The sequence below is a fragment of the Rhineura floridana genome, chromosome 10 (genome assembly GCF_030035675.1).
Source record: "Rhineura floridana isolate rRhiFlo1 chromosome 10, rRhiFlo1.hap2, whole genome shotgun sequence".
NCBI lineage: Eukaryota > Metazoa > Chordata > Lepidosauria > Squamata > Rhineuridae > Rhineura > Rhineura floridana.
The window spans coordinates 30,069,941-30,095,599 of NC_084489.1; the positions used below are offsets into that span (position 1 = coordinate 30,069,941).

Consider the following 25,659-nt stretch of genomic DNA (forward strand, 5'->3'; position numbering starts at 1 on the left):
AACATATTCACGACTGCAGCCCTAATGTAGGAATGTTGTGGCTCTTGTAATAGGTACAACCTTCCATCCATTCTTTTAAAGATGTGGGCAGAGAAGCACCCCATGGGACTTAAGAAGAGCCCTCTTGTCCCTTGACAGGTCACCCCTACACATTTGTGTGCTCCTGCTGCTCGAGGGTATGCAACACTTCCTGCCATTCACAGTGGAATAAGGTCTTCTCCATACATCAGTGGCTGTCATCTGCAGGTCTTCACCGTTGTGCACGGGGTGATCTGGTAGGGGGCAGAAGAGTTCTGTTAATTCCCAGGGTATGGTCTGAAAGCATGTGGAGACCACTACCTTGCTGAAAGCCTAGCAGGTCTGGATAGGATCAGCTCCTGAATGAGAGACCGCTTGGGAACTACTTGTATGCATCTTGGGTCCCATCATGACAGAAGAAAGGTGGGATATAAATGGAAGAAAATAAAGAAATGCAATGGGATGCAGCTACCCAAATCACAGAGGGGAAGGCTCATACCCTTTGTTATTTTCTTCAATTGTCTAGAATACTTTTCTGAAACAAAATGAGTTGCAAATGAATTCATTGAATTCACGGGCTATTAGTCTGCTGTACATGGCACAGGAGAGAAAGCTCATTAGATGAGTTGATGCAATTGTTGCTATTACATAACCATCTCTGCAGAACATGGATTTCATTTCGATATTAATAATTTACCCTAAGTTGCTGCTTTAAAACCTTAAAACTGGCAGATAAAAGGCAATGCAACACTGGGAGGGAAGGTCAAAAAAGGAACAGAGAAAGCCCTGCAGGTAAGAGAAGCAAAATTATTTGCTTACTGCAGGCATTAAACACTATTCTCAGGAGCAAAGATGTTTAATCACAGAAAAAAACAATTACACAGGTAAATTTCAATTTGGTCTAAAAAATGATGCTTTTATTTGTAAACCTCCGAATCATATAGAGCAGCCTTCCCCATCCTAGTTGTAGTTGTTCTGGACTATAACTTCTGTTATTCCTTGACTATGTTGGGTAGCTATGTTGGCTAGTTGGCTTCCTGTTATTCCTTGACTATGTTAGCTGGGTCTGATGGGACTTGTAGTCTAATAATATCTGGAGGGCACCAGGTTGCGAATGACTGATACAGGACATTTGTGTCATGAGACAGGGTACTGCTGCCAGTCGTTTTGGCTCATTTGGAGAGTGTGTGGAGAGCAGAAATATCAGAGAATTCCAACAAAAATGGAAATGAGAGCAGAAATTGCCAATGTCTGCTTATTCGTCCCATGTCCAGAACAGAAATCAATCCAGTATATATGATTGGGATTTGCTGTTGTTGCTGCTTTCAGTCACCCCCCATTTGGTATGCATTTCTTTTGCACTGAAACAAATGGTGTGGAATAATGTAATGACCATGTAATTTACATAATTAAGTTACACAAGCTACATAATTTCACCATGGCAGACAGCGAAATGAATAACTTGTTTTTTGATGGAAGATGAATTGCAGTGGAATGGAAACAGCGCTGCATACAATGAATACAGAGTAGAACAGAAAACAATGCCTTCTTACATCCCTAGTGGAGATACAGATACATTTCCAATGCTGTGTAGTTTCTAATTAAGTCCTCTTCAGGCACAACCACATACATTAAGATGAAATACAAGGGCTTACAGCAGGGCGCCCCACCCTGAATGTTAAGCACTTGGCTGCTTGCCCCTTCACTTATTGGGATGGATGTCTGAAAAGAAAGAGGGGCAGGGCTAACTGGTGTGCCCTGCTTGCAGCTCACAGGTTGATTTGCAATGTGGGAGCTGACACCTAAAAAGGCTGTCATTATCAGCTTTTCCCTGGCAGTGCAGCCCCATGCCTTGAAAAATGTAACTTGCTGAATTTCTGGCTGTCATGCCACAAGTAGGTTAGGAAGGCCATAGCTCAGTGACTGAGCATCTGCTTTGAATGCAAGAAGGTCCCTGGTTCAATTCCCAGCATCTCCAAGTATAGCTGGGACTGTTCCCTGGATGCAACTCAGGAGAGCTGTGGCCAGTTAGGGTAGACCAAACTGAGCTATATGGTTCAATGGTCTGACTCAATACAAGGCAGCTTCCTAGGTTTCTATGTACAGTCAAACAAGTGTTGGCTAAAGGAAAAGAAAATGGCCATCCTACCTAAGGGTACACAACCTAGCTCCCCCCCCCCAATACAATACAGTCCCTATCTGTTAGACCTGTGGACTGGATGGCACTCATCAAAAGAGAAAAATACAAATCTGTATCTGCCATCGGTTTTTGAGGGGGGACAGTAAAAAGGGCCATAAAATCCCTGAATATGTTCTAAGAGAATAATTATTCTGCTACAAATCTCTGAATTAATTGCATTTCACCATTTACCTTTTTGAAAGTAAATCCCCAGATAGCAAAAGGAATGGGATTTGCTGCTCTTTGCAATCATAATATTCTCATGGATGCCTTTAAAATCCTATCAACAGCAGGGGCTGTGGGCACTGGTTGTGCACACATAGCTGTTTTCTATGCCTAAAAGGGTTGCCTTTGGCCTCAGGGATATGCTCACCTTGTTTGGCTTTCTCATAAGACACCCACAGAAGCCAAACAGTAATGAATACACTGACAATTTCACACAGTGCAGGTTGGGCATTTATTTTTTCTTTGCCCTTAGGAGCAGGCATTTGGGTTGCTATTATAGTTGTCCACCATGATTAACGTGTCCACTGGGGGCTGGTTAAGCAATGTAGGCTTGTTTTCCTACATTGCCTTGGGAATATATTTTTGTTCTTTGTTTGTGGCATTCATGTCATAAGGGGCAATGTGCTTGCAGCAAGTCAGGCACTTTGGGAGCAGAAGAGTAGGAACAGACGTGAAATGGGCAATACACACACACGCTCACACTCACCATATATGTCTCCACCAAACCAGCTTTTGTTGAAACGCTTTTCTAAGGGAATGACCAAAAATCAATTTAGTTAGGAATGCCAGTTTTTAAAACTGCTACTTTGGACCACTTTGTGCATGACGCATTTCCTGTGCAGATATTGCCTTCATGTAGGAAACATGTTTTTAACATCACAGTATCCTCGTACTGCATTTCATACACATACTATATTACCCTTATTTGCAGCCAGAAGATATCAATAGCTGCATTGTTATTACTCTGCTTCTCTGACAACGCCTGTAATTGAAAAATTATCAACTGAATATTTTATATGGAATCCAAGTTGACATCCACCACACAAAATTCTGCTCCAAGATAGCTAGAGTTCAAAATGTAATTTATATAGGCAATAGCTGTATCCCTCCTCTACTAAAGCATTTTTTAATGCAGGTGCATGATAGATCTTACTACACTCAGGGCATCTTACTTTTCAAATTCCTTTTGATTCTGGTGCTTGTAAACACAAGACAGAGTTTAAGATCTGCTTTGCTTTCAAATTTAAGTTCACAGCACAGGATTCTAATAGTGTCAGGTAATTGAAGAAACACAGATGCTTAAGGTTAGTTTGGTGATGTACATTACATCTTGGTTAGAAATCTCGTCCCTTATGGTCAAAATACAGAAAAATATAAACTTAACAGTATGCAGTAAGGGCAAAATTAAGGTGCTCCTTGTGATTAAAATGTTCTGTATCTGACCCACTGTGAATGATGAAAGGTAAAAGCCTCGCTTGAGGAAGAGGGCTATTGCACTCATGTCCTACTTGTGAGCTTTCCACTTTGAGAACAGAATGCTGGACTAGATGTGTCTTCGGTCTGATCCAGCAAATATTTTCTTATGTTCTGATGTCATTTTCTGACATTCACAGGTAACACTGGGCCAGAACTTGGAAAAGTTACTTTTTTGAACTACAACTCCCATCAGCCCAATCCAGTGGCCTTGCTGGCTGGGGCTGATGGGAGTTGTAGTTCAAAAAAGTAACTTTTCCAAGCTCTGCACTGGGCAAACATTAATAGACAAGTATATATAACCAAGTCAACCTGCAACAAAATGTTGCAGTATCCCCTCAACTCTCCCACAGGAGTGCTCCTTTTTAGGGTTCCACCCAGCCAACCATGTCTTTTTCCAGAATATTATAAGTTGCTAAGGACTCAAGTGCCCCAATTCACTCTCCCCACTGTCCCTCAATTCACATTTTTTCTTTACCAACTCACACTCAACAGCCCATGGCTCTTGGAGCCCATTGAATGTGCTCAGTTCTCATTGGGCTTTTTTTTGGGGGGGTGTCCCTCCCTTTTTAGGGTGCTGGGTTATTTTGGCACATCTGCATATCTTGGCATGCTCATATCTCCCTCATTTCCCCCCTCAGAGGCCCTTTTTGTCTCTAATCCTGTTGGCACATAGGCACTTGATTTGCTATTAGAAGGCCCTCCCCACCAGCTGTTTGTATATCGAAAGGAGCGGTTGCAATGTAAAGTAACACAGAGCTTGAGAAAGAAAAGATCGGGGACACATCATTGCATTCCCTCAACTTTATTCCATAGCACGGTCAAAGGTTACTTGGATCAATGTCTCATGACTCAATACTTTGTCGGTATGTATTTTTAAATCTGAACATGTCTGCTCTCTCACCAGTCTCTACTAATAGACATCTCTTTTCAGAGCTCTCTTCTTCTGTTTTTGCATGAGTCCACTTATTTCATTATTCAAGAGATCTCTTTTTAAGCTTTCCTTCAATCTTCAGATTGTTATGAATGTATTCCTATCTCACAGCTAAACCTCTGGATTTCAACGACATGTGTGCACACAGACATTCATGGATATGCTTCTCTAATGAGTACATCTACAGAAAAAAAACCATACCATGCTTCAGGGTCAGTATGTTAGATATACAGGAAGCAGACCCCAGAACCAGCAGGATGTGTGAAAGCTTGCACATCATTTCTTCATGTGGATTGCATAACTCATTATAACACCACTATGATCCTGGTCTGGCAACAGAGTTGCTGTGTACCATGTGGGGATTCGACATGTTGAAATCCTGTATGGGTTCTAACAAAGCCCTATGTGCACATGTCTATGTGATATTAAAAAGGTATTTTAAAATAAAAGAGGTATTGAATTGTTATAAAATAGCATCCACACTAATTTCTGACCCTAATATGTCCAATTAGGAAGTTACATCCCCGCTACCATCACTGTGATCCAAATATACAGATATAGATAAGGCAAATGAGACAATTTCTATGATCAACTCACATTCTTTGGACATTCCCACTTCAAAGCACTTCTGCAGTCTGCAGTACTGGCAACGATTTCTAGTGACTTTATTAATAACACAGTTCTTATCTCGGTGACATGTATAAACCATGTTCTTCTGAATGCTTCTGCGGAAAAAACCCTGCAATCAAGCAGAAAAAAAAGAAAAGAAATGAAATCTCTCAGCATGTTGTCAATTGTTCTGTGAAATAACTGAAAGGGATGCAAAATTATGACTAGGTTTGATAACCTTCAAGCCTTTGTAAATATTCAGCATCTAATTCCTTCACAACATGGTAAATATTGTTTAATCAAAATAAATAATGCCATTTTACAGCAGACCCAATACACAGAACTAGGATTCAGAAAATAAAGGACAAAGTCATGCTTCATTTATTCAATTGGGGTAGGGGTGGCTCGCAAGAATTTAGTGGAAGAGTGACATAACCCCTTCCATCATGCAGATTTTTCACTTTGTTGAAGCCTTCAGGTGACACAACAGGAGTGCCTCACGCCTTCACGAGGTTATTGCAACCTCACAGAGAAAGCCTGGGTGAACAGATGAGTTTTAAATAGGCACCTAAATGCTAACACTGTACATTGCCTGCCTGATGTTCATTAAGAAAGCATTCCAAAGGGCAGGTGCCACCACACTAAAGGTCTTAGTGGACACAAGATGAACCTTTGGAACATACAACTTTACTTGGAGTGCCTCTCCTGAGGGCTGAAGTGACCAGGCAGTGATTTACAATGTAAGGCATCCCCAAAAATAACCTGGTCCCAAGTTGTTAAAGGGTTTATATGCCAATAGCAAAATCTTAATGTTATATCATGCAAGTTTACATTTTTTTAAAAAAATCAAAAGATCTGGTTCAGGAATAAACTTTTAAATAATTGTTTTCCGTCCTTCATAAATAAGCAGGATCCAAAATATTTTTATAAAACATAATGAGTGGTATTTAACGGTAGTCCTACTCAAGAGCAGACCCACTGAAGTTAATGGATTAACTGAATGATTAACTTAGGTTCATTAATTTCAGTGGATCTACTCTGAGTAGGACAGTTGAATACAACCCAATAAATCTAGAGAAAATAAGATATGGACTCTCCAATCCTTAGCGGTTTGGAAAAGTTTTTTGAGAAAATGGTTTCTTCTTGTTCACTTGTCTCTGAATTGAGGATTTGGCCCTGAACAAACACCATGGCTTGAATTCAAAGAACCACTTGCAGGGCTTGACTTCTGCATTCAAGCTTTCCAGTTCCTCTTCTGCTGCAGCTCTATAAAAGATGCTCCTGAGAGCTGAAGGACACCCCCCCCCGAAAGCTGTGTGGTGTGATTCTGGGGGCTGCAGCCATGTGTGTTTTGGGGTAGGTCGGTGAGGTAAAGAATTAGTGGAAATCAGAGACATCCAACCTGCACGAACAGAAGTGCCTTCAGCTTGTGCAAGGGGAAATCTTTGGAACCAAGTTCATGTTGTTGCTGATATTATAGGGAAGCAGAACAAGAAGACATTTTTAAAAATCCACAAAACAAGGGGAACAAAACCCACAATATAAGCATTGCCGGAAGGATTACTCTAGCCATTTGACTTACATTTATAGGTCACCTGTTTGACAGTCATCATGTTAGGCTACCGGACCTAGGTAATCTTTTAACCCAAGGGTTTAATTACAATTGCTCAAGAAGGAAAATGAGAAGACCCCTCTCACTTACAGGAAGAGCTTGGATAGGCCTGTACTAACCCTTCCTGTTCCCTGTGGCTGCAAATTCATGAACCACAGAGGGAGATATGTATTTGTCCCTTGGGTTTAAATCAACAAAATAATGTCCCTTCTGTAGGATAACTTGTAGCAAAGAAACAAAAACAACCTTCTCATATATAGGTTGTATCTGACTAAGTTTTACTCAGAATAGATCCAGTGAAATCAATGTCCCTAAGTTAATCATGTCTAATTGCTTCAATGAGTTTTCTTCTCTGAGTATTATTAAAATTGAATACAACCCTATGGTTCCTCCTACCCCTGTGTTAGGATACAGTTTGTGTAGAAGATAGACTGGCATTGAATACATTGTGCTGGTTCTGATAAGGTTAGGATTCAAAGTGAGTTTGATTGGGAAAGCCTCATGGAACAGGTTAACTAGAGGCTACACAAACTGCATAGCATGTAAGCCCTGGGCCACAAAAACAGGATTATCAAGTTGCTGGTGGGACTGCAATCTGTGGCATGGTATGCACAGCTGTGAGCTGCCATATATGGCTTATTAACAGCGCAAACCTATGTGTGTCTACTCAGAAGTAAGGTTTTGATTTTTAATGGGTCCTACTCCCAGATAAGTGATATAGCTGGGATTGTCGTCAAGTGATAAAGCTGGGATCGTCATCCCTGACCATTGGCCATGCTGGCTTGGGCTGATGGGGAGTTGGAGTCCAACACCATCTGGAAGGACACAGGTTCCCCATCCCCAGTATATGTGATTACAACCTACTATGTGTTATTAAAGAGCTGATAACACATGGGAAATATTTTGAAAATAAGTGTATATTTGGTTGTCAGAATGTTTTGCACAAGTATGAAAGCTTTACAGATAAGTTCTTGACGAGGGAAAATCCAAAATCCTGTTTACCAAGCTAAATATCAGAAAAGGTTTGAGAGAAAACGTAATTGAACACAACGTCTATTTTTCAGATGTCACACTTAACATTATTCTGCTCTCCCAAAAGCAAGTGAGATCGTCTTCCTTTACCATCCTTCCAACGTTTCCACCATCCCAGCCAGGCTTGCTCTTCCAGCCATGCCAGCACATCTCCATCAATGGTGACTAAGAAAAATGCAGTGGATGTGTGACCAGCCCATTCCAAGTCCCTTCTATGGTTCTAGAAATTCTTTCCCTACTAATGTGGGTTTACATAAGACTTTTAGTCCAGCAGCCATTCTTTAATCAGAGCCTGCAATGAACTGTTTTTATACTGCTACTTGATAATATGTTTCCAATGTGCTATTTTATTGGGGATTACTATATAGCTGATAGCTGCTTGGTTTTTTTTCTTCTTCTTAAGCAATGAAATTAAAAATAAATTAAAATTAAAAAAATATTGTTTGGGTTGTATTTTAATTTGTTATTGCTTTATATTTTTACGTCACCTTTTAAGTATGCTTTATCATAGAAAGGCGGAGTATAAATGTTGGAATAAATAAAAACAAATAAATAACATTATGTGCTTGTGGTTCTCATTAAATGAAGATGTAGAAACAACATCTTCTGCTTCCTTAAATAGACCCTGAAAATAACATTCAAGTACCTCAGTCACACTTCTCCTTCCACAGTGCACTGTATATTGACGTAGAATATATTGGAGAGTACAGCACAGAGTCTGAGCTCTATATGTGTGAGAATCTTACCTGAAGTAGCACATCTTTTCCCTGTAAATAATCACAGACTCTAGGCTTAGGAAAATAAGGAAGCTTGTTTATTATAGGATAAATATACTAAAAAGAGTTCCTAATTCTAACTAAGTTGGAGATGCAAAGACCTGTGCTTTATCTTTGATCTCTGCTGCTGGTGAGGGAGACAAAAGAAAATATGTTTTCTCTCCCAAAGTGAGACAGAGGAGGAGGTCAGCAACCCTATGAGTATCAGTTTATTTCTGCAGGAGTTTAGCACAGGTAAGGTCAAAAAGTCTAGGAAGCTTGGAGATTCCTCTTTCTATTTGTTTTATCCTCATTAAAATCAACCAAGTTTGAGTTGCGTCCATCACAGCACTTCCAACAGAACTTTCACTGTTCACAGCATCCCACTGGCAGCCACATTCTAATACAGATTAATACAGATTTTTTAAATGTTCTTCAACGACCATCTGGCTTTGAAAATAAACTATTATGGGGTGTATGTATTTTTACATCTCCAGTGTAGATAGGGTTGGAAACCAAGGCAGCTCACAACAAGAAATAAAGCCAGTTAAAATTCATTAACTATAAAAACAAGTATCAAACAGTTGCAAAACAGCTTAAAGTGGCATGGTTCTGAATTTTGGGTTGGGTGAATGAAGTTCCTTATCAATTGAGGTTGCAGTCCTGTACATACTTCCCTGTTTGACTATGCCCTACTGAATACATTGGAACTTGCTTCAGCGTAGGATTGCGCTATAAATATATTTACAAAATATCATTTGTGTAAATAATAAACATATTTGACATTCATGCTTATATAAATATTTGTTCATACTATGTCTCGATTATAAGTGTGCTCGTCTTCCTTAAGGTAGCCATGATCCCCCCTCTGTTGTTTTCACCCTGAGGGGAAGATTAGGCTGAGAAATGGTGAGTAGCCCATGGCCACCCAGTAAACTTCATAGCTGATTTCCATTTTTAAAAAATAATTAAAATGATTTATATGCAGCCAAAGCTTATGAAGTAATGCAGATCCACATAATACATTTAAAGCACATCCACTCACATTTAAAGCACATGGCTTCCCTCAAAGGAAGTCCTGGGAAGTGTAGTTTCCCCCTCACAGTTATATTTCCCACCACCCTTAACAAACTACAGTTCCCATGATTCTGTGGTGGGATTCATGTGCTTCAAATGTGTGTTGAATGTACTTTAAATGCATGGTGTGGATCTGCCCTAGGTATGCTGTGCATTCATCACTGAACTGAAAACAACAATTTTAAAAGATATTTTTTTAAACAGGGTAAGGGCTGTAGCTCAGTGGTAGGGCACATGCTTTGCATGCAAAGGTCCAAAATCCAATATCGGGAAAAGACTATTGCCTGGAATTCTGGTCAAGCATAACCAACAGCACAATCTTAACCATTTCTGCTCAGAAGTATGTCCTATTGAGTTCTATGGGCTTAGTCCCTTAGTAAATGTGTTAGAATTACAGCCTTCAGGAGCATCCATCTTTACTCCTGAGTGCTCCTGTCTATTATCTCCACAACACTGGGCTCCCTTCTTCCTACAATGGTCTTCTGGTGACTGGCCTGGCCTGAGGGCACTTAAAACCCTTCTTGCCAGAAGCAAGTAGGTTAGATTAAATGTTCCCTATCCAAGCTCTCTATGCAGGTGAGAAGGAATGATGCCATCACTTCAGCTGGACCTGGGAACACCAGCTAAGATTTCTATTTTAATTTCCAATCAGATATTTTTTGTTTGAAAGGTATGCTCCAAGCAACTGTGGTTGATGCTTAATGTATCATGCTTAATGACATCACTAGAGTCCGTCCCTGAAACCTCAGGATGTGGGATGTTTCTGACCTAGCAGTCCTACGCTCCTGTAGTCAGGGTTTCATGTCACAGGGAATGACACATATGCACTTGCACATACATGGTTCATCTGAGTTGTATGCTTAGTTCTCAGGCAGTAACATTAGCATGGCCCTGAACCATATGCTATCTAACTTGAGATCTAATGTGGGTAAGCAGGTTTTTTTTGTAGACATCACAAAGTTAACATCTGAACATGAGGTCAGAGTTGCCTGCGGCCAGAAATAAGGATAAGAACACTAACAAAGGAAAAATGCAAGGAAAAAGGAAGTGTGTGTATGTGGGAGGGGGAACACCATACCTCCAATAGCACTAAACATAAGAAAGCCAGTGTGGTATAACACAGGGTGATGGACTATGACCTGTGAGTCCAGGGTTCAAATCTCCACTAAGCCATGAAGCACACTCAGTGACCTTGGGCCAGTCACTGTCTCTCAGCCTAACCTACCTTACAGGGTTGTTTTGAGGATAAAATGGGGAGGGGAGAACCACATATACCACCTTGAGCTCCTTGGAGTAAACAAATGGGTAGAACTATATGTAGCACGGCAAATGTGTGCTCCCAAATCTCTATTTTCTGAAGTACAACAATGGAGAAATGGGGAGGGGGGAGAGAGACTGACAGGTGGAAAAGGAGGTACTTAAGCTCCCACATCTGTTGATTCTCCCCTGCAAATCCCTCCCCTCTGCTATTTTCCAGGACACTTTTTTTTCTGATTTCAGATACTAGCTAGGGTGAACAGCCTAAAAAACCAACGTGGGTGGGAATGGGCTAAACAGGTGGCAGGATACCATGCACACAAGAGACTTAGAAAGCAGGAGCCATGTAAAGCAACCAATTCTCTTGCTGGCTGACTCTTTGCTGAAATTGTACTCCCTGGTTAGATCCCACACTCCTCTGCCCTGGGTCACATCCCAGCAGACTGAAGGCAGGATTCTGGCCCAGATTTCTCCACACCCACTCTTGCAACATAATGGGCCCCAACCTTGGCTTGTATATTTGGCATTCCCAAGAAAACTACACATGCTAAGATACCAATATGGACCACACAATTTATTATCTGTAATAATAATTTTAATGATATAATGTCTTTAAATTAATAGCCAGAGGGGTATGAAGTCTCATACTTTTTTAAAAGAATCCATTTGCCCACATTTTGCTCTATTTATTAATGAGGAGAACTCTTACAAGGGACAGATTACGCCTGTGAGGCATAAGGAATTTACACGAACCATTCTCATTAGTGTTAATGGGTGCTAGAGCACCAGCATAAATCCTCTATGACAGGAGAACAAGAGCCTCTCTCTCTCTCTCTCTCTCTCCCTCCCTCTCCCTCTCCCTCTCTCTCTCTCTCTCTCTCTCTAACCAGGAAGACTATTATCCTTGCCATGCAAGATACAATACATTCAGCAAGCAAAAACTGCACCTCTTCCTAATGTGTTGATTGAACATGACCCGCAGAAGAAGACCATAGGAGTGCTTTCTTCTAGTGTGCAATTCACAGGAAACACACAGAAGCTTTTAAAAAATCGGTTCACAAATGCAAATCCTGATGGATAGATGCTGCTTTTACTATTTGTTGTTTCTCTACCCATTCCCTGCACATCACAAAATTACACTAGACTGAAATGCTCTTCCCTCTTCCCCCACCCCATTTCCTAGCATCTTCTTATCTTAACAGGAGATGGATAGAGTATCATCCTGGCCATGTCGCATTAGGTGTCCTCATTTACAGATTGCAAGAAGGAAAAAAAGGAAAAAAAACGCCTCGTATAAATTATTCAAAATCTATTGTATCAGTGTGTGTTCTCTGAGCATTCAACACTGGCAAAGCAGACAGATTATTTTTCACTTTTAATTGTGTTGATACCTTATCTGCCTCATTGAAAGTCGAGAATGGTATGTGAAACCGCATGTACCCAGCGAGCAAATAAAGCCAGTTACTAGGTCCATTATTTAAAGCCAAAGTAACCCATTTAGATGACACTACTTTAACACAATGCCAAAAAAAAAAAAGGCCAACCTTGTTGCTATTTACTTTTGTAATGCTTGTATATCGCTATGTCAAACATGAAAGAGTTTAGTTCAGGGATAGGTTGCTTAAAGTAGATCTGAACAGATTTAATAACCACTGTCACAAAGGACTTCAGAATGCCATCTGGGTACAAAGGAAGCCATTGTGTGTATCATGTCCTCTGTGATGTTAAGCCAAATGCCCCTTTGCTCAAAATTCAAGGGCATTTTACAGTATCTCAAATCCTATGGAATGTATTGCCTTAATAACAAACACTATTAATAGATCTGATGCATGTATATCAAATCACACAATTCCTTTTCTTTTGTACAGATATATCACTTTGGCAACTCCTATGATTTAAACCCACAATTAAAATCATTCTGTGTCTCAAAAGGAAAAATGGCCTGGCTTGGCTTGATTTCTTTGTTGTTTTAAAATCACAGGAATGTGTTGTCCAGCATGTGGAATGTCTCAGCTTATTTACAATGTCAGATAAACAAATTCCAAACTGAGATTTTTGACTTACAACTTGCAAGTTAAGAAACAAAGTGTATCAGTGAAAAAGATTTTTCAGGGGCGAAGCTCACTCGGCAAGCTTGGTGAATATCCATCCTTCCAGACAGTTAAGACACGTTTCTGCGTATACAAAGAATGGACTAATCTGAAAGTCATGTAATGTGTCCTATTAGAATATTAGCATGAAACAGTCACACAAATCTACACGTGCTCATTTTCCAAGTGCTGTGCTTATATAATTTAGATCAGTGTGGCCTGCTCAATGGGACAGTAAAACCAAAGCCAGAAGGGAGATTAGGACAAACCTCTGTCTAAATTCAGACTGGCTAATACTTACTCAAGGAAATGCTCCATCCATCTTTTTAGATCGATTAAGGTTGGCAGGTCCAGATCATGAAATGGCCCTGTACCTTTGAGAGTTGCACAGAAAGCAGATTTTTTTTAGGTGTGGCATCTCCCATCACTAACTGCTACTGCTACTGCTACTGCGAAGAAGAAGAAGAAGAAGAAGAAGAAGAAGAAGAAGAAGAAGAATTCACCCAGATGAAGGTGAAATTCTTTGTGAAATTTCTTGGTGAAATTCTGCCTCTTTACAGGCTAGTTTATGCTCTGAAAAAGAAAATATTTGAAACAGTGGGAATCCCATACTTTGGCTTTCAGAGCAGAACGGTATGCAAGGAAAGCCCCCACACTGAACCACAGCTTACCTGCAGGGTATGTTCCTGTTGCATGTTTCCATGTGTTAATAGACATGTATTTTCAAATCTTACCATGCTCATGTGAGAGGCACCACAAATCACATTTACTGCACAGAAGGTAAAGTTGCCATAGGACTGACCCTGATTTCAGATCCAGTCCTAAAGTTACAGAATCAGACTTTTTAGTGGCACCTGAAAGGCTAACAAATTTATCATGGCATAAGCTCTCATGGACTACAGTCTACCTCATGAGTTACAGTCATATACACATGGTTTGTAGGGTGGGTGGAAGTCAGTGAAATCAAAGGGAAGTTAAATACAAAAAAGGTCAGAGGGGATAATTATGTAATTAACAGTGGTAATTCACAAAACAGTTGTTAATAACACAGATATCCTTGCACTGGAAAGCCAATTAACACTTAAATCATGAGTTAAAAAGCCTTTGTCTTCGTTAAGTCCAGAAGTGATAGCTTTGAATCCCTTGATGTATTGTAATTCATCATGTTGCAGTTTCTCTCTGAAGTTCCTTTGCCCCAGAATGGCCACTCTAAGGTCATTTACAGAGTTCCATGGCAGCTTGAAACATTCCTCTCTAGAAATCGAAACTTTTTAATGTTATCTTATTCGTATTAATATCACCACATAGGACCATAATGATAGTAGTTAAAAATAATGCACACAGGGCTGCCACTTTTTATTAGCCTTTTCAGAGAGCAGAGCAGTCATCAGAAATAAAACAGATCAATTCTTATCCATCACCAAGGCTGGGAGAACCCACTCTTGCAGAATTTCTGCCTGTTGCGAAACAGGCAGACACAGCAGCCTGTTTTCCTATTTCCCCCACCCCCCCAGGGGGAAATAGTGGTAACAGCACACAGTACTGTATAGCTATGTTTTAAAAATCTTGAGCCTTTACCATCACTATTTTACATGGAAAAACTGAGTTACACAAAGCCTATCTATTTGCAGCACTCAACAAATAGCTTAGAGCACTTTCTTATGAAGAAATAGCTTTCCTCCTTTTGACAGCATCAAGAAATTCTGCTTTCATCTCTTTCCTGAAATACTCTTAGTCAGAAGTCAGCCACTCTGAAATCAGTTCCCAGCTTTGACTATATTTGTGGTGACTGCCCAGGCTGTAGGGCCACACACTGCTAAGATATCGTTGAGAAGGCATTTGGCATAACTTTCTGCCCCTAATTTGATCTGATGCAAGTGAATGCTTCAAAGCAGTCATACTACAAATATGAGTCATTTTTTACAATGATATACGATATAAGGACATGCCTCTCTCTTGGCCAGCTGGCAGAAAGGCAATTACAAGTGCTTTAACCAGTTCTGCAACACTGGGAGTAAAACTGAACGGTATCACAGATATTGACAAGGTTTGATTTTTAACTGTCAATACGATATTTCTAACAAACAACTTCCAGAGAAATGACATTGTGTTTGCCTATAGCATACCTTCTGACTGTAGCTATTTATTTTAAGGTATGGTGTAAGTTTAATTAATCTGTTTATTGCGGTCATAGACCCATAAAATCATAAAAGAGCCAGGTCATAGAAATACATATATACATAAAAGGGAATTATGATAAATGAATTTATAGAATCTATAGGTATATATATTACATAGATAAAATAGCATTTTGTGCTATAGAGTGGAGATATTGAATATCTGATTTAAAATAAGACATCAAAATAAAACATTGGTGAGAGCTTCAGGATAAGATTTGTGCTCTTTTGAGCTGGGCTGCATGGACAAATTTAGCGACAGACAAGGTAGAATCGAACAAGGTTCGAACCTCTCAACAGGCAAGTCAACAAGTAATCAGGGGATTGGTTAGTATATTTGTTAGTGATTAAAATCAAATATTCATTACGTTCAGAAGAATATAATGGGCAATCAAAAAAAACAGATCAGCAAAAGACACATGGGGAGAATGTACTATATTTTACCACTTTTCGACTGCACTAAATTGGTGCCACACTAAGTCTACTGCGATGCTTTCTTCTTCGGATACTTTGAAAAGGATATATAACTTCAGAAGGATAACTTATGTGATTTAGGAGCTAGATTACTCTTAACTTCAAAATTTCTACCTTGTCATATACCATAACAGTCTGAAATCTATAAAATCAATACTATCTAAAATCAAAACCAGGTAAAGATTCACTTAAAATTCTAAATCTCCAATATCAAATATCCAGCATTTAACAGCAACTGAAAAATAATCATAGTCCTGACATCCAAAGGCAAATCAATGTGTGCTGTCAAAGGCCATGGGTAGATGTAAAATCCACCGTTAAGCCATAGGAAGCAGATCACAGGATCACACCCTCCCTGCCCTCAGTTCTTTTCTGGAATACAAATTCAACCTCCCCTTTCCCTGCTGGTATTTACTACAGACAGTAGCAGAAAGTATAAATAAATAAATAAAAATAAATAAATTTTCACTACAGAAAAGGGGGAGGAGCATGATGCAATGGCCTACTCCTGACTCAGAAGTTGAAATTCTACAGCAACCCTACGTATACACGTTCGCAATGTTAAAAAGCCAACAAAAAACTTAATGGGCCAACCAAACATGAAGATCCCTATCGCAGACTTGCTTATTCTACTAGGCAGCTATCCCAATATGAACTACTTTCTTGTGTAATGTAAAAGAAGTGTCCCCATTGACCAGGAATGTGTTGCCAACCCAGAAATCCCTCCTCAGTCACATGTTTAAAATTCAAAACTTTATGGTCAACCCAATCATATTTCTCCCTCCTTATGTAATTCCAAATTCCATCTAGAAATGTGAAGGCCTGGAAAAATTCAGGCAGAAAAAAAGGATTTTCCCTGTTTTTCCACCCCACCACCTATTTTTCAGAGGAAAAACCTAGAAAAATTCGGAAACAAAATGAAAAAAATCCCCCACCCCCAATTTTTCTGGCCCTTCACATCCTATCACAATAACAGTATTTATTTATTATAATTTTTAAACTCATTCTGCACTTGTAAGAAATGGTTCTTTTAATGTGGCAGCACCTACTTTTTCAAACTCCCTGTCTATTGACATCAGGCAGGCACCTTCGCTGTATTTTTTCTGGCACCTGCTTAAAACTTTTTTTGTTTAGGCAAGCCTATCCAGACACATAGATGTTGATGTGTTTTAATATTTTCCCTCTGTTGCTGTTTTAGTTGTTTTAAAAATGTTTTTAATTACTTGTTTTTAAATGTTGTATACATAATTGCAATATTTCTTGTAAACTGCTAAAGGTTGGGTTTTTTTACAGTCAAGCAGTACATAAATTTTGTTACACAAATCAATAATTTATAAAGTACACAATTTTCTAAGCACTGTATAGAGATTAAAAGATACCACTATCACTGAGTTACAGCTCTTCCCCGTTCAATTCACTTATGAATGCACAACATACCTAGGGAAGATCCACACCATTCATTTAAAACATGTGCTTTAAATGTAATGTGTGAATCTACCTAATAAACTTTGCTTGCATGTAAACCATTTTAATTATTTTTTTAAAATGGAAATCAGCTTCAAGTTTACTGAGTGACCATGGGCTACTCACCATCTCTCAGCCTAATCTTCCCCTCAGAGTGAAAATAACAGAGGGTGACTATGACCATGCCAAGGAAGAAGGGCACACTTAAAATGTAGAGGAAATAATAATGTACAACCATAGTGTGAAATCAGATACTTCTCAGGACATAGTATGAAGAAATATTTATATAAGAATGAATGTCAAATTTGTTTATCATTTACACATCCACAACCTGGGCTCCTACTGGAAGAAAGGGTGGGATACAAATCTAATAATAAATACATTAATAAATACATTTATAGTGCAATCCTATGCATGTTTGCTCAGAAGCAAGTCCTAGTATATTCAATGGGCTTACTCAAACAGGGAAGTGTGCACAGGACTGCAACCTCAAGTGATAAGAAACTTCACTCACACAATCCAAAATTCAGAATCATGCCACTTTAAACTGTTTTGCAACTGTTTTATACTTGTTTTACGGTTATTGGATTTTAAATGGATTCATTTCTTTTTGTGAGCTGTCTTGGTTTCCAGTTGGCAACACTACCACACAGGGTTGTTGGAAAGATTCCATATACACACACACCGGAGATGAAAAAATACATACAGCCCATATAATAGTCTATGGTCAAAACCAGTTGGTCATTGCAGAACATTTTTTAAAAATAAAATAAAATTAGTATGAGTTTTCTACAAAATAGAAGTAGTGAACCTAGGTAAGCCCTGCCTAACAGCTTTAAAAATTCCATTGGAGGGGGAAAGGAAGATTTACAACACAAAACATAATCCTTTGCTATGTTCACTTAAAAGTCCCATTGATTTGCAGCACAATTCTAACCATGTCTACTCAAAAGTAAGTCCTATTGAATTCAATGGGGTTTACTCCCAGTATGTGGGCTAGCATTGTAGCTTTACTTCCAGAAAAGTGAGTATAGGATTAAAGCTTCATATTGCGAAGGTATTTATTTATTTATTATTTGATTTATATCCTGCCCTTCTTCCCAGCAGGAATTAGACATAAACTGTCCTCTTTGGCGGTCCAGGAATATTTAAATTTGTTTGACTCCTCTTAATTAGAAAAGTATTAACACATTATAATGGCATAATAAAGTGCATGTACACTTCTTTTACATTTCTGTTCAAAAATTATTTGAAAGATAAAATGTATATGTCATTTTTTTCAAATAATTTTAAAAAACCTGCATGTACATTTATACTACAATCATAACTGAAATTGTTTACAGTAAACAATGGCTTACTAAGATCCTGCTGTGATTTTTGTTCTGCATTTCTTGCACACAGAGAAAGGGACTTCTGCTACTGCTGAAAGCTATAAATTTACTTAATGTATGAGATTCTCAGACAAGCAGGAAAAGACAAGAGTTTTCTGGCCTTGCAATGGGTTCTAGCATATTGCCTGGAGGTCAACAAATCCCTTGTCAGTCACAACCCTGATTTCACTTATTAGCTACAAACCTGAAAGGGCAGGGATTCCAGCAGCCAGCTACGAGCTCATTTAACAGAAGTTGGGGGGTAGCTGATGTTTTTGCGTGTATCTCTTGAACCAGACCACCTAGAAATTTAATTTAAAAAATAAATGAAAGCTGAGAGTCTAGAGATTGGGGTGACTCACTCTGGCAAAAACCAGAGACATGGCAACTCTAGTGGAGCCAGAGGCAAAAGTGAGCAGAGACATTTTACCTTTGTATAGGAAGCTAGTTTCTATGCACACTAACACACCTCTCTTGGCTCTCTATCCTTCATGCAGAGAAGCAAGAGGCATTAGAGTTGGAGTTGAAGGACATATTCCAGCCAGGCCAGTATACTCTAGGTGCAAAGCAGGGCCAGTGAGGGGTATGACCTGTTGCGCTGCAATTGAATGTTGAAGCGTGGTGCCAGGTCACCCAAGCAATAGCCCAATTAGTAGCCAAAGTAAAGAAGCTTCACAACAGGATCTTGTAAAGAGAATCTTTTACTTGATTCATTAGGTTTACACGGTACAAGGCTCTTTCTCCTACAAAACTCATTCCCCCACACTGCTGTGTGTTGCTCAAGGTTTTTAAACACTTTCAGTTCTGTTCCAGCTGCCTTGTGCCCTTGAACAGCTCTGTACAATTTTAACCCCTTCCTTGTCTTTGGGGAAACCCATGGAGCTTTCCAACAGGCAACATGACCTGGGAGAGTTTTGAGGGCCAGACAGAGAGGCCTGGAGGGCTACATTCACCCTTTGGGCCTGAGGCTCCCCACCTCTGCTATAAGCACTTACCTGGAAGTATGTCTCACTGAATTAAACAGGGCATATTCTAAGTATTCATGTACAAGATTGTGCTGTATTACTATTAAATTAAATCAAGAGATTTTAAACTGTGCTTTGTGGAACACTGGAGATCTGTATAAGGGGTTCTGTGAACAGAACACTGAAAGACTTTCTCCACGTTATTAATATTCCCTGGCAATGCACGATCACAAGAAAGAATTGTATGACTGTAGCATAGGTAGGCCTAACAAGGCCAAAACATATATGCACCCTAAGTCACGCCCAGCACCAGTGGCTGGCGAGATCAAGCACTGACTGAGGGCCACTGCTGCTAGCCAAGGGCCCCTGCCACTTGGAGGGTGGACCTTCCACTGTGTAATCCTTGGCACCATCGGGTCACGGGCTGCAACTGGATGTTGGCATGGGTGGTGGTGGGGGTGTCATCTTGGGTGATGGCAGGCATGTGCGCTGATGGCACCATTGTGGAGTATTGAAGTGCATGTGTATGCACACACACAGGAAGGAGGCAGGGGGCACATCAGGCTCGCGCCTGAGGGCCTGTGGTGGGCTGGTGCCAGCCATGCCCTAAGTGGCAAAGATTTGCTGTAGGTAAAAAATGTGAGCTACTCTGAGTTAAACCAATCCTTTAGGAAATATCAACTGGAATTTTTAAGACACTTGTCTAAAATAGTTAGAAGATTGGGTTGGGGGAAGGAATTCTGAATGCACTAATGTATTCATTCTTCAGTTTTCAAACACTTAAAAATAAGTAATGATAAAAGTAGTAACAAGAATACACCTCTCTGTAAAATTATTTTAATTTTTTTGGAAACTCCAGATGAGAATCTTCACTAATGTAGTATCAATAACAGATTTTTTTAAAGTTCTGATTACAGAAAGAATGAAGTCGCTTACACTGTTGAATGTCAAATACAGAGATGAATTATCTTTTCTAAAATAAAAAAAATTAAGACACTCTAACCTAATTTAGTTAGGGCTAGACCTCTAACCCACTGAACTCGTAAACTGTCACAATCCCCAATTGTGCTTCAGCCAGCTAACACTTCTCCAGAAGGCCATCTACTGTCAAATACTCTTCCTTTTTTTAGTCCCTCCTAGCCCTCAGGATTTATACCACCAATTAAAGCAGTAATGAGTGCCCCAGGCTGACCTCCCAGGAGTAAGAATTAATTAAGCACAGTATTTCTTACTAAAGAACGACACTTTCCCAAACCATTTAAGTAGCTACTCTCTCTCCAATCCCCAGATATTACTGTACTGCCATTCCAAACTCCCAAATTATTAACCCCCAAACTAGTGCAATGTTTCTTCAGTTTGCATTTTCCCAAAGCACCAAAAATCTTTTAAATCTTTTGGATGCAGTCACCATTCAAGATCACTTAAAATGAATTTAAAATATACTTGCAGGAGTATACATTCTTTTTAACAAACAAACAAGAAGGTCATGCTACACCCAAAACTTTTTGTAAGCATATGTTTAAGAGTAGATGAACCAATTTCATTGCTATCAAGTATCCAGAGCTTGGAAAAGTTACTTTTTTAAACTACAACTCCCATCAGCCGCAGCCAGCATGGCTACTGGATTGGGCTGATGGGAGTTGTAGTTCAAAAAAGTAACTTTCCCAAGCTCTGCAAGTATCTTTTCTTACTGCAAGACTTGTATGGGCTACGCACCATCTCTCAGCCTAATCTGCCCCTCAGGGTAAAAACAGCAGAGGGAGACCATGACCACCCAAGGAAGGACACATTTAAAACGTAGAGGAAATAATAATTTGTAAATAATAATTTACAACCATAGTGTGAAATCAGATACATATCAAGACATAGTATGAATAAATATTTATATAAGCATGAATGTCAAATATGTTTATTATTTATACATCCTGTCAAAATATTCATAGTGCAATCCTATGCATGTTTACTCAGAAGCAAGTCCCAATGTATTCTATGGGGCTTACTCAAACAGGGAAGCATGCACAGGATTGCAATTCAGTGATAAGAAACTTCATTCACCCAATCCAAAATTTAGAATCATGCCACTTTAAGCTGTTTGCAACTGTATTATATTTGTTTTATAGTTATTGGATTTTAAATGGCTTTATTTCTTGTTGTGAGCTGCCTTGCTTTCCAATCCTACCTTACAGGGTTGTTGGAAATATTCCATATATACACACACACTGGAGATATAAAAATACATACACCCCATATAAAAATTTATTGTCAAAACCAGTTGGCCATTGCAGAACATTTTAAAACAACAACAACAAGTATTCATTTCCTGCCAAATAAAAGCAGTGACACCTGAGTAAACCCTGCCTGCTTAAAAAAAAAGTATTGGAGGCGGAGAGAAAGATTTACAACACAATCCTTTTGTATGTTCACTCAAAAGTCCCACTGTTTTTCAGCACAATCCTAACCATGTCCATTCAAAAGTAGATCTTACTGAATTCAGTGGGGTTAGCTCCCAGGTATGTGGAATTAGCATTGCAGCTTTACTCCCAGAAAAGCTTCATATTGGAAAGGTTTTCAAAACAGGTTATGAATAAGACAAATAAAATGCCCTCTTCAACAGTCCAGTAAAATGTAAACTTGTTTTACTCCATAATTAGAAAAGTATAATATTGCAGCATGCACTTTTTAAAACTTCTGTTCAAAAATTAATTAAAAGATAAAATGTATAATATGCCATTTTTGCAAGTAATTAAAAAAACCTGCATGCACACTTTTATTATAACTAAAATTGCTTACTGTGTATGCCCACCAAGATTCTGCTGTGATTTCTGTTGTAGTGCAATCCTACGCATGTTTACACAGAAGCAAGTCCCAATCCTGTACAGAGAAAGTTCTCTTTATGCTGCTGAAAGCTATATAACTACTGAATACCTGATGTGACACAAGCAGGAAAACGAACCTGTTCTCAGAACTTGAAATGGGGTTTAGGTATTGCTGGTGGAGTAAAAAAATGGAGTCACTGGATGAAAACCGGACACCTGGCAACCCTAACCTGGGACGTACTCCAAAGTAGAAAGGACTGCACTGCTAGTTTTCAAAGTGAGAGGGTTTAAAAGTAGCTTCTAACGTGGTAGGGGAGTGTTGCTATTCATTAAAAAAAGGTTAAGGCATGCAGTCCTCCGCCACCAGATTGCTGTTTTCATCTTTTTGCAGAATTTAGAACAGATTTTCTGTCTGTGATCAGTAAACTGTGCCCTACAGGCTGAAAGCTGACAAGCTATGAACTGAAATCAGCAAATTGGGTCATTTGTGTGATCCATTTAATGAACACACTGCTTCAGCTCCATAAGATGCTACCTTTTTAGGAGACTTCCTCAAGGACCCATTTAATTTGTTACATGAAGTGTTTGCCTTTCTACCAGGCAGTATTTTCCCCAACATTACCAGCCAAACAAGGTCATGTTCTTAGCATCCATGCTGTGGAGCCTGCAGTGCTCACTGATTGCAAAGGAACTAATGATATCTATGTGCAAGATAAATAGGCAAAGAAGCATGTTAGAGGATTTCGTCAAAATAATGTAATCAAACAATTAAAGAGTTCCTGTTTATGCTACATATGTAAACTTTGACCTTGTTGTACATGACTTAAGCATTGGAGGTCTAAACTACGTGTTACTAGATTTTACTAGTTTACTGCAATCCAGTATCCACTTAACTAACTTGAACTCAAAGGGGTTATACATGTTTACTTACTCTGAGGCAAACATGTACAGAACTGAAGTGTTAATCTTCTGTTTCGTAGCATTAACGACATATGTTAATTTTGTATTTGGGTCCAAGGGACTTTTTTAAAAAATTTTTTACAAAATCTTACAATTAATATTTCTCCATACATATGAGGGAGGGGAACCTCATATAAATGTGAGTCTGTATCAAGAAAGCATGGAAGCAAGTTTGGGAATGCAGTATTAGGAGATAATTTAATTACTGTAAGTGAGCAATACCCTATATTTTTAGTTTATATAACTCAAGGGTAGCCAACATGATGGCCTCTGATTTACATCCGCCCCAGCCATCCTGCAAAATCTTGACAGGGAAAAATTCAATTCAGTTTGCATTTAAAGCAGAATGTATCAAATTCACACTTTCTGAAATAATATGAGATCTAAAACACAGACGTCCTTCAAAATTGCACTTCTCTGAATTTTGTGATGCAGTTCTCTAACCAAACAATGTTTATAAAATGCATATATTAGGGGAAAATGTGTAAATTAGTCAATTTATTAGACAGTTTATTAGGAGAAATTTGCACTAAAATATTGAAGTTTTTTTTTTTTTAAAAAAACCCACAAATTGCTGCAGAAACCTGTAGACTTTAAGACTGGAAAAATGAGAAACAGAAATAACTGAAACTGACTGACCCTTCCATCCTTGCCACAATTACTTGTCTCATAACTTAAAATTAGGGACTGGCAATGCAATCTATGCATATTTACTCTCAAGAGCCTATTGTAATCATTGCAATTCACTCTCTAGTAAATGTGCATAGGACTGCAGCCTTAGGAAATGGTCTAAAGGCACTTATAGGTAATTCCACCTTTGAACTATGCCAGTTCAAGTCTTATTGGTCTCAGAATAGGAGACCACATAGAAGCCTCATGTATTCACACCTCTGTGGAGATAGAATAGAATCCAAGTGTGTGAAAATGGAAATGAATGCAGCTTTATCACTTACACTTATCTGTGATTTTTTTTTAAGGCAGAAATTTTAGCCAGCAGATGCATACACAATAACGGTCACTTGCTCCGTAATGTAAATTCAGTTTCATTTATTCAGTAGAAAGCTACCACATACGTTTCTAACATTTAGATGTAGCCATTTAAGATGGATTTCAAACCCAAACAAATCTGCCATGCCTGTTCATGAGAGAAGCTATTTAGGTTAACAGCCACACTCCTCAAAGTACTGTTCTGTCACAAGCCCCATTAAAACTAATGGGGCTTGCACTATCACAGTGAGTTGAGAATTGCAGCCTATGGCTTTTCTAAACTAATCGGGCAGTGGCAAATGACATCCGCTCCTATTTCAAGGGTCCATTTTACTGCCAGAGAAAGTAAGCTGTAAATGTGCATCTGTCCCAACAGGATTTACATTCAAAGGCAAAAAGAGTCCATCGTTAATTATCAGAAGAAAAATAGATATGACCTAAGTTAATATTGTTTTGTAAATCTTGAGCTGTTGGCCCACAGTGATATATAATGTATGTGGAATATTGGATCTCTGAAAACAAAAACAAAAAAAAGTGGCTCACCTGATAAACCACGTGTTCTCTCTTCACTCCCTTCCTCACACAGTGGAGAGTGGTGGCTCCAATGTCAGTGGGGCAGTGAATCCACTCTAGTTTTAGTCTGTACTTTTTTTTTTTTTACAATAATTTTTATTCAAATTTTCATAAAACATACAAAACAAAATCATAAAACATTCAAAGACAAAAAACAAAACAAAACAAAAATGATTAAACAAAAAAATAAAATGTTGACTTCCCATTTGTCACATATCAAATCAGTTATAGGTCTACAATATATAACAATCCTGTCTCTTAAATTATATTATAAAATCACTTTCCTCCAGTAGTTATCTTAATTAATCATCAAATCTCATAAACATTACTTTATTCTTTCCACAAAAAGTCAAAGAGAGGTTTCAATTCTTTAAGAAATATATCTATCAATTTTTCTCCAAATAAACATGTCGATTAATCCATTTCGTTAATAATAATAATAATCTTATTGTCATAACCATAGTCCAAATAAACATATCGATTAATCCATCTCATCAAAATCTGTTAGGTCCAATAATTTCAATAGCCATTATTCCATTATCCATATTAATTCCATCTTCCATCTTCAATAGTCCTGTTAAGTCCAGTAATTTCAGTGTCCAATCTTCCATTATCAGTATTCCATAATAATCTTGCTGTCATAGCCATAGTCATATAATAAGAGTCTGATGGGAATTTCCTCTATCCCAAATATTTTCTTGCCATCAATTCTGAATAAGTTGCTGAAATATTGTTGTAAAGTCATATCTCTGTTCTTCTTTTTTACAGAATGCACTGGCTCATCTCTTGAGAGTTTTTCCATTGTCACATAGTTTTAGTCTGTACTTTCAA

The 25,659-nt window shown here is 38.7% G+C and overlaps 1 protein-coding gene across 7 annotated transcripts in view; it reads right to left on the reverse strand.

The window, feature by feature from the left end:
- Nucleotides 1-25,659, reverse strand: part of RARB (retinoic acid receptor beta) — a 527,110-nt gene that overhangs the window by 85,908 nt on the left and 415,543 nt on the right. For all 7 annotated transcript variants that reach the window (XM_061587702.1, XM_061587698.1, XM_061587700.1 and 4 more), the window contains one exon: nucleotides 5,208-5,349. In XM_061587702.1, coding sequence (XP_061443686.1) covers nucleotides 5,208-5,349 — 142 coding nt within the window. The remainder of the gene's footprint in view (nucleotides 1-5,207; nucleotides 5,350-25,659) is intronic.